This window comes from Theobroma cacao, chromosome 5 (genome assembly GCF_000208745.1).
Source record: "Theobroma cacao cultivar B97-61/B2 chromosome 5, Criollo_cocoa_genome_V2, whole genome shotgun sequence".
In the NCBI taxonomy this organism is placed as follows: Eukaryota; Viridiplantae; Streptophyta; class Magnoliopsida; order Malvales; family Malvaceae; genus Theobroma; species Theobroma cacao.
Window position 1 is genome coordinate 38,256,347 of NC_030854.1, and position 11,070 is coordinate 38,267,416.

Genomic DNA, 11,070 nt, shown 5'->3' on the forward strand with positions numbered 1-11,070 from the left:
ATTGATAAGCATGAATATTCGAGGAAATTTCAAACGAGAAAAAGGAGTTCTAATTATAAATATATATATAATTCCAAATTTATTTATTTATTTATTTATTCACTTTTTGATTGTTAATCAAATGATTGACAACTTTATTGTTCCCACCATCAAAGTAACTTCTTTATGAGGTGTATGTTCTCTACAATGTTGGAAAAAAGATTTTACCACTATAAGTTCTAGCTCCATGAAAAGTTAAAAAAAATAATAAAATTGCATTTAGGAAAAGATCGATAAATCTCTCGTTTATTTACTATTTATAAAGTAAATTTTGTAAATGCATATCTATACATAATTTCAAACTAAACTCATAATATCACAAGAAGAAAAAAATTATGCGATCTTATCGTCCAAATTCCGAACTTTCAAACTATTAAACCTAAATTTTTGACTAAGTGTATAATTTGAGGAGCTCATGATTTTCAACTTGAAGCCATCAAATTTATAAGTTGACTATTACTTAAAGATCATTATTATCTTATACCAAATCAAACTCTATAAAAAGGAAGAAGTTCATTGCATGATCATTTGGTTTTGGATCTTCCCTCCCCTTTTTTTATATATATATTTTTTTGGGTTTTCCAAATAATATATACTGCATGAAGAATCCAAGATAATCATTCATTTCTGAACCAAATGAATTATACACCAATGTGTAAATGCTTAGGGTTTAGGACTTTTCCTTGTTTCTTGGGACAGAAGGGGTAAAAGGTGAAGTGATTTCAATAAGAGGACTCTGAACCAAAAAGCATCTGATTGAGAGACAAGAGAATCTTTGAGTTCTGTCTTGAAAGTAGCTTTTTCACAACTAGCTTGCAATATGTATTAAGCCCAAAAGTAACATCAATTTTATTTTATTTTTTTTTAATTTTTATTTTAAAATTAAAAATAAAGGGACTTTTGGAAATAAAAGCTCAAGGTGAAAGCTCATTGCCAACTTAATGAGTTCATGGAGATCTATCTCTTTAGATTCCTTACTCATCCTTGTCCATCAAAGAGTCTCTTTTTGTCAATGCCTCAAAAAAGGAAAGACATTTTTTTAAAAATAAACTTTGCTTTTTCCTCCATTAGTCATTGTACTATTGAGGAGAAATTTTAAAAAAAAAATTATTAAGAAATTATCATAACATTGTGGGAAAGAAGTCCACATCATAACATGATCACCTTATCAGATTGTAGGGTTCTTAGAGGTAATTGGTGATAAGGATGTTATTTCTTATTATTAGATTTACAAAGTAAAATAATTTTATTATGTGATTTTAGGGTCGGGATTTTTTACGAGTCAATTTTTCTTCCAAAAAAAGAAAAAGGTAACAAGAAATTACTTCAAAACAAACCATAACCAAAACCTTAGCCTATGAGTAGTGATTTCTCGAACTTTTTTGTAAGACCTTGTTCGATAATTTTAAAATATTCAAATAATTATTATCTTTAACTTATCAAGATAAAAAGGTAACGTATTATCTTATCTAAACAAGATGATCGCCATGGGTGTTATCTCGTAAAATTCATAAATTTCATTGCTTTTTATTGATATAGGCAAAGTCAAGAAAATAACTTTATTCCACATCAAAAACTTTTTCCATATCTCCATTTTTTTTGTTGATCACTTCTAATTAATCTACACTTATCAAATAGTGAAAATGATGGGAAAAAAAAAAGGTACTTAAATTTAGGAAAAAGAAAAAAAATGGTGGTCTTCATCATTGCTGGTCCATACAATATTTGATACATTGCACATATTTAATCACTTTATGCCTTTTTGCAAATAATTTGCCAACTAATATAAATGATGCTTTTCTCATAATTTTCTTTTTCCACTAAACGACATAGCCCTAGATCTTTAGCTAGCTTTTCACTAGCTAATTATGGTTAAAATCTTGTTTTACTTAAGTAAAATCTCATTAAAAAGGTCACAGTACAAAATCTAGTTTATGAATTATTATTTTGGACCCCATTAAATTAAATTTTTTAAAGATTTTCTTTTTGGTTAAAGAAATAATAATAATAATAGAATTTTAATGTTTAATTTTCTTAAATTAAATTTAACCCCATTAAAATAAGACTAATGTAACATCTTATTTCTTTAATAAAACATTTTTGTCAATGATATAAGTGGCTATAGAATTTTTCACTATTTTTTCTTTGTTAATCTCCAATTTTTTGACCAAAATCATCACAAAATTTCAATTTGATCCTCTTCATTAACCCCCCTTCCAAAAAAAAAAAACCTCAAACGTCAAAGATGACATGATATATATACATACACACACACACGCACGCACACATACACATAGTAATAAAAGTGTTAAGCTAGAATCCTCCTCTCTTTGTTTGAGTAATTTTTAGATAAAATTAGACATTTATCGAGGTTGTGCTATCATCATAAGTTTTCAACTTTGAAACATATTTATATATTATATATATATATATATATATAAACAAGTGAGAATACATATTCGAGATTTTAAAAAATTATTATATATATAATTAATGGACAATTATTGTTTATGTTATCTTCATCATTAAAGTATTATAACAAGCAAATGAAGCAACAAATTAATGACATATATGCCGTACGTTAATGTGCAATTAATATATATATATATATATATATTATATATTNAGTGAGAATACATATTCGAGATTTTAAAAAATTATTATATATATAATTAATGGACAATTATTGTTTATGTTATCTTCATCATTAAAGTATTATAACAAGCAAATGAAGCAACAAAATAATGACATATATGCCGTACGTTAATGTGCATATAATATATATATATATATATATATAGTTATAAAGAGAAGAAAATGATCAAAATGTTTTCAGAAATGGATGGACGAAAGTGATAGTAAAATATTTTCTAATAAATGATCTAAAAATTGAAAGGCAGTGGGGTGGGCATGCAGTTGTTTTCACTATGGGGGCCATTAGGTTGGTGGATGCTATGCCGATATGAAGCTTTAGCCCAAGGGATTACAGGCAGGGAAAGGAAGCTGATCATCATCAAAGCTAATGTTGAATTAATCATAATTAATTGCCATATTTAAGCTAATTGTTTTTTAATTTTTTATTTTTTTTAATTGCATCAGAAAGCTTGTACATAGCTTGAAGGCCTAGAACACATTAAAGAAGCTTTAATTTAATGTTAATCAAATTAATTGTAAGGCCTACTAAATAAAAAGTGCCGATAAAAAGATGACATACAAAAAGGGAAAACAGGATTAATGGTGGATTTGTCAACACTTTAATCTTTATAGACACTAGGTAGGTAGAACACATCACAATCAAATTACTATTTTTAAGTGATTAATAAATTGATGTGGGTGATTAATTAAGTTAATTAATTACATAATTAATTTGCTATATGCACCTTTAAAAATTCATTGTGCTTGCATGGGGGTGGTGACTTTTGAATATGACCTTGAAAATGATCATCAATTTATATATTACCTATAAATTTCTTTGTTATTTTTGTGAGTTCATTAGATTGCCCAATTGATTGTGACAAAAAGGGGATCTCCACCATTCAAATTAACTCACAGCCTAAGCTATATTTGTTAATTTTACAAGCTAATTAAGTGTTGTTTAGAAAGAAAATTATATATATAATTATGTATATTTGAGATTAGTCTCTTTAACAAAGCAAAAATAAACCCAATGTTTAGATCATATGATAATGTTCCATGTTCGGGTTTTACATAGAAGAGATTTTTATGTTTCGATACAAGAGGTTTTTCTTTAATGTTAACTTAATCTTGATTTCGGAATTGTAACTCTCATTTCATGATATCGAAATTAAAATCTCATTGCCTTTAAAAAAAAAACAAATGTCTAAATCATATGATAATGTTATGTTCTAAACTTATATGCAACTTGATAGTATATACCTAATTCTTAATCTAGATACAGTTTTGCTCAAAAGGATAATATGAATTATAAAATGAAAATTACCTTTTGTATACCATTTTTGTGAAAGAGAGCATTCATGTATCTCACGCTATGGAAAATGATAACAACACGTTACCTAAATGCCTTTCTTTTGTCTGTCCAAATTAATATAGAGAACAATAAAACTCTATCTAGTTTTTAGATCTCCAATTAAAAAAAAAAACTCTTAATTTCTCTTAAAACTATCAAAACAATCCTAAAGAATTATCGAGACAATTAAACTAATTAATACTGTAAAATTTCGTGATGTATGAAACATCTCTCGAATCACAACGAGAATATCAAATGTAAAACTATTTACTTACCATTCATACATATGTTCAGAGAGACAAACATCATTATCGATAGTTTAACCAAAGCTGGAACAATCCGAATTAATGGATTTTTGTTTTCTATCTTACAATGTATTACTTCAAAAAATAAAAAGGGTTCTTTAGTGAAAAAAAAGGAAGCAGGAAAAGCCAAAAGTTAATTGGGATTCCTGTCCCACACATGAGCTTTATCCAAATTTAGGGGGGTATCGAATAACAACAAATAATTGACAATGAAAATAGTCTTTTTTTGTGTAAAACTTTTCTCAGAAGGTACTGATTCTTCAGCTTGGAGATCACACGTGGTACAACAATTAATTAAAATCGTAAAGAATTGGACAAAATATTGGCATAAATAACAGTCAATCTGGCATTAAATACAGATAATTAATTATAATTATATAATATAGTTTTAGCACTTTGCAGTTAGTTTTTGTCTGTTTTGCATGTGTAAAAAATTTGTTTTGTTGCATATAAAACTCAAGTATTCCTCCAACCCACCACCTACTCAATTGATTTATGGTTCATGATGTATATGGCTTCATTTTCTGGGCCCTCTCTCTCTCTCCCTTTCTACCTAAACTAAACTTCACTGTAAAAACTAAGTAAAATTAATACAAATTTGTGTCTCGCATCAAGAACTTATGTCAATACAATTAATACCAAACTTAACAATTATTAAGTTTAAAAAATATGTTTATAAACGTGAACGTTGTACACTTTATCAGATTAATTTTTTAAAAATAAAATAATAATTTTATAACAAAATAATATCAAAATCGACTCAACCAAACACCTAGAAAGGGAAGCAGGCAAAGTAAAGATTAAAGAAAAGTAATGATACATGGATATATCTCACTGACAATATCTGTTGCTCGATTTTGTGCCTTGTACCATGTAATTGAAGGGTCTTTGTCAGTCTTTTAGCTCATGAGCATGTGGTGGAAAGGATATATTCCAACACCAATTCTTGCTAAATAATCCCTGCATATGTATTTATCATGTATATATATATATATTCATAACATTTATGGTTTTATATTTCTGAAGATGCAAAGATGTTTTGCCATGCAGACAAGTCCCATCACCATGCAAATATCAGTTACGTACAACTAGAAAGCCAGAGGGAAAACAGAAACAGAAAGCGTTGTTAAAACTGTGAAAATATATACATATATATATATAAAATAATTGAGAGCAAACATTGCAACTTTTGCATGGAAAGAGGTGAGCTTAAGGAAAGTGACTGAGCTTCGGACTTCAAATATTTTCTCTCATGGTACACCATCAGTTGGAATTATTATGCTTATCGATCTAACACCTGAAGAGATTCTCTCTGTGTGCTACTTTCACTTTAATGCACTCCCCCAAAAGAAAATAATTCCATCGAAAAAATTCCTTTCAAAATAATTATATTTTTATCGACAAATTATCAATTAATCTAATTTTTTAATTTTCGAAAAAAAAAATTTTGTTAGCATCAATTTTTTCGGAAATAAATTTTTTGTCGGATTCAAATAAAATGACTTAATAATGTAACGATCCGAATCTAAATGTTGTTGGGTCAATAATTTTTTAAATTTTATATTACTTAAAATAAAATTATAAATAACAATTAATATAAATGTTAATAATTATATTCACACTCGATGAAAAACCGAACCACATTGACCAAGTAGAGTTGAGCAGCTAGAAAACGACTATTAAGAACCTTAGCAGACAATTTCTCTTACCTATAATTTAATTAAATCATAATATTGTTAAGTCCCTCTCATTTCTATCTTTTTTTTATTATCTTTAATTTTTTATAATAAAATTTATTTTATTCAAAAATTTTCCATGGCTACTTATGACACATCACCATCCCACATCATTCGACATAGGCCTAAAATGACTAATTTATCCCTACTTTTTCACAAAATATGTAGAATACCCTTGGGGGGGGGGAAAATCTGGCATACACCTTGGGGGAAGTACCACCTCTAGGGTGCACGTGAACATGGAGAATTTTTATGTATTATTGTCGGGTCCTTTTCGAGAAGGATTCGATCAGTGGCCACACCCGTGACGGGCGAGGCTATTTTCGTCACTTCCGTCTGCCCATCACGGCGGCTGCCAACTCTGGTGGCGAGTTTCGTAGTTCCGGGTCATTTATAGGGGTATTTCGGGAATATAATTGCTTTTAATAAAATTATCAGCGGAAAACGACAAGTCTTCAACTTGAAGCTCACTTCCGCCAGCAATGTTTGAAAATAACTAGCTTGTGTGGGCTCTTTTATACATTGAAATACCTAAAGTGCCCCTGATTTCCTTGGAATATTACTAACTTGTTCAAGAAAAATTAAATTGAGCTTAAGAATTAGAATCCTAGCAACAAACAATAAAAATAAAATCCTTACAATGAAGCCATACATTAATTCAATTTGTTTTTTTTTTTTACTTTCACAGAGATTAAAATTTTTTAAATTATAACGTATAAAAAGCAAGAGTATTAGGTGTCTAGAAAAGAAAAACGGGTTTATTTTAGAATATAAAAGAAAAATAAATAAAGAAAAATGGACGGAGAGAGTATTAAATCTTTTTTCTAATAATATTAAAGAAATGAATGTATTTGACATGGTAAACTAAGGCTATAAGTTCCTAAAATTAACTGAAATGAGGATAAGGGCAAATTGTTAATACCAACGAAACCTAGGGGCAAATTGAGTATAACATTAGCCAACAGCGTTGAATATACTATAAGCTAGTGAGTAATATTTATGTATAGATAACAGCCAAAGAGGACTTGGTTGGCTTCTTATGTTCTTCCTTGTGCTAGCAAAAAAAAAAAAAAGGAAAACCTCAAGCACCAGAAATGAAGGAGAAATTCCTGGTTTTTGTCTTCCTCTAGCTACAAGAAAATCCCAAGTTTTTCTTGTTTGGGGGGTTTTTGTTTTTTATTTATAAAAATAAACAAATAAATCTTTTCTGCTTTTGGTGAGATGAGCGGCAAGAACTAGGAATAAAAGAGAGAAAGAAACAAGAGAGTCATTTGGAAGGAAGAGAAAGAAAGACAAAAAGTTGGGTGTTTTTTTATCTGTTTCCTTTATCTTCAATGTCAAATATTACAGCAGGTGATGGCGGGAGCTTATCTTCAGGCAACACTGCTGGAGAAGAAGTTCATCAACAACAACAACAACAACAACAGCAGCAGCAGCAACAACAAGAGCAAGTGAATCACTTCCATGGTTTAAACTCTTTGCCTCCTTCAACTAACAGCAATGGCTCCACCACTACTCCACAGGAGCAGCCTCCACCAGCTAAGAAGAAGAGAAACCTTCCAGGAACTCCTGGTAAAATGAACTGGCTGCTTCATCAACTACTTACTTATTTGCTTTTCTGGGCATCATTTGTTTGATTAAACAAACTTGGTTTTAAAGATTTTGTTGTGTTAAAATTAACAGGGTCATTGAAGTAGAGAAGTGAAGAAAGATTTTTTTGTTTACTGCTTTGAGTTTGAGTTCGTTACATCAGTAATTCAATGTTTTTTTTCTCTGATTCATCTTATGGCTTATAGACTACTTGGTATCAGTCAACAGAGTTCTCAAAATGTAAGCAAATGAATTTTTACCTACTCAACTAAGTTATCTTGGCATTACAGGCCGGATTTAGAAAGTTTTGGACATGTTCTTGCATATGCCTGCATATATATACATATATATTGTTTTGGATCAAAACAAATAGGGAAACCTTCTGCAGGCAGCTGATTTAATTCTTTAGGGCTGTTATGAAGAAGATTTCCTGTATTGTTTTGAGTAGGAAGAAAGGTTTTGGAGCCAATCTGGGTCAGAAAAATGGTGAATTATTGAAGTTTTAAGTTGTTAAAAGGGGTTTCAATTATTGGTTGGGTATCACAATCATTGCAGAGCAAACTGTTGGCCTTGCCCTCACTCCTTTTTTTTTTTTCTTTGTTTTGTTTTTTAACTGTTTCAAGTAAAGGAATCACATATCCCTGCTAATGGAATATCTGTACTTTCCCCTCTCTCTCTCTCCCTCTTTCTTTCTTTTTTCCTCTTTTCTTTCTTTCTTTCTCTCTCCCTTTTTCACATTTCATGTTGATCTAATCACTCCAGTCTCCTAACTGTTTATGTTATTTTATTTAAGATGGCAGTCTGTTGAATTGTAGTCAAGTAAGAAAAAGGACCCAAAATTTGGTTCTTCCAAGGAAATTGAAGATATTAACTGTGGAAAATGAACAATATAATGTTCTTTAATTCCCAACGATTATTTCCAAGTAAATTGGTTTTCTGAAACTTTTGAAAGTTAAGAGCACTAAAGCTTTAGAATAACAGAAAAATGCTATGGCAAAAAGTGAATGATGACATGTCTTTGCATGGGCTTTTATGTGTGCAGATCCCAATGCAGAAGTCATTGCTCTATCACCAAAGACCCTTTTGGCCACAAACCGTTTTGTATGTGAAATCTGCAAGAAAGGGTTCCAGAGGGACCAAAACCTTCAACTTCACCGGCGAGGCCATAACCTGCCATGGAAGCTTAGGCAAAGGACAAGCACTGAAATCCGGAAGCGGGTCTATGTCTGCCCTGAACCTTCATGCGTGCACCATAACCCGGCTCGAGCTCTAGGCGACCTGACAGGGATCAAGAAGCATTTCTGTCGAAAACATGGAGAGAAGAAATGGAAATGCGACAAGTGCTCCAAGAAATATGCTGTGCAATCAGATTGGAAAGCTCATTCAAAGACCTGTGGCACCAAGGAATATAAATGTGACTGTGGCACCATTTTCTCCAGGTTTATACATATATATTTATCCACCTTTGAACATGACTCTATAACAGCAACTTGTCACAATAAAGATTTAAAAAAAAGTTTTGATTTAATGTCTAGAACGCCATGTAAGACTAGTTGGCAGTGCATGCATGAACTAAGACTTGAAATCAATGGTGTTATCTTTGATAGAAAAAGGATGATTGGATCATTCGGATTGCTTCAGAATACATTATTTTTGGGTCGATGGTAGCAAGTTTAGTTAATTTCCCTAATACCCAATTGCTAGCTTTGCTTAAAGTCTTTGTTTGACCACAGATTCTGCATGAAATTGTTATTTTACTATAAAGTCTTAGTCCCCCTTCTTGTGGTCCAAGCAATTGAATAATGGACCCTTTTCCCAATAATTGTTCTTTCTCTGAAGATTATTAAGTGATTAACTAATCAGATTGTTTATCATTATTATTTTTTTTTTTTTGCAGAAGAGACAGTTTTATTACCCACAGAGCTTTCTGTGATGCCCTAAGTGAAGAAAACAACAAGGCAAACCAAGGACTTGTACCCAACGTGGGATCGAACTTACAAGCCCAAGTCCCTGAGCTTATTCCTGCAATTCCCATCAACAACAACCCCAACACATCTGCCATGAATATTTCTGATCCGTTCAGCCATGACACGAAAAGCCCTTTACAGCCCTTAAGCATGGCAGGAAGCATGTTCTCCAGCAATCCTGGAAACCTGTTTGGTGGAGCGAAAAGTAATGTTTCCAATCCTTCCTCCTCTTGCCTGCAACTCAATGCGAATAATTCGTCGACATTATTCGAAGGAAACGGGCACCTGTTTTCTGGCTCAGCCTCCATGTCTGCCACTGCCTTGTTACAGAAAGCAGCTCAAATGGGTGCAACTGCTACTACTGGTAGCCTGAACTCTCCCTTGATGGGGAAAAGTTTCACCACAAGCATGGCGCCACCATCATTTGTTTCAATGCAAACTCCTCAGAGTAATCAACCACAAATGCTAGGAGCTGATGCTGGATTCACCAACCAGTTCATGCAGAAGAGCCAAGAAGAAATACGGTCAGATCAGTTTTTCAATGCTAATGGAGGGGTTGACCATCAAAGTTCAGCTGTGAACAATATGGCGATGTTTTCAGGGGTTTTTGATCAAAACAATGCGTTGTTGAAGAGTATAAAGAACGATCAGCGCGGTGCAAGTTCAAATTCAGGGTTGAGTACCCCAAGAAGTGGTGGAGCAAACCCTTCTGGTCTGTCAGGCTTTAGTGGGGATATGATGACTGTTGATTTCTTGGGGATCGGGGGATCAAGACCCAGGAATCTGCTTGAAAAACAGCATCATCATCATCATCAACCACAGCAAGATCATTTGGAGTTTGGAGGCTTTGCCCAGGCAAGACTGCAAGGCTTGAGCCATTTTCAGCAACATGCAGCTGTGGAGAAACCAATGTGGAAAGTTTAAAACTAGAAGTAGCTAGCTAGCTCAATAATAGAACTCCTTGCTAAAACTTCTTCTATCGCTTTTTCCTTTTCCAGCTCTTTATTTTTAGCCATGGATTAATATTTAAGAAAGTGGTCTTGCTAAAGAGCAAGGCATTCAGCATTTTGGCTAAATTTCAAGCAAGTTAATTAATCTTCCAATAATTGGTACACGTTAGCTTTTCTTTAAAAAAAATTAGTACACGTTAGCTTTTCTTTAAAAAATTAAGTGATTATTATCTTAAAAATTAAGCTATTAAAATATGCAGCATCGATATTTATAATATCAAAACTCATCTTTGTAAGATTGTTTTGATATTTCGTAACATTTTTTCTTATATGAATTCACGATACCTTTGTTACGAGCTAAGTCACTTTATCTACTCCACTCATTAAATTGCTTGACGTGATATCGGAATCAAATTCGAATTGATTCTAATATATATCACTTTATTACAAAATTATTATTATTTTTTAAAAAAATTAACCTATTGAGATATGTAA

General features: G+C 31.7%; 1 protein-coding gene across 1 annotated transcript; it reads left to right on the forward strand.

Annotated features, from left to right (window-relative positions):
• On the forward strand, positions 7,082 to 10,731 carry LOC18600454 (protein indeterminate-domain 2). Its single transcript, XM_018121163.1, has 3 exons — positions 7,082 to 7,640; positions 8,701 to 9,097; positions 9,556 to 10,731. Exons 1-3 carry the CDS (start codon positions 7,403 to 7,405, stop codon positions 10,547 to 10,549), a joined length of 1,629 nt encoding a protein of 542 aa, XP_017976652.1. The 5' UTR covers positions 7,082 to 7,402; the 3' UTR covers positions 10,550 to 10,731.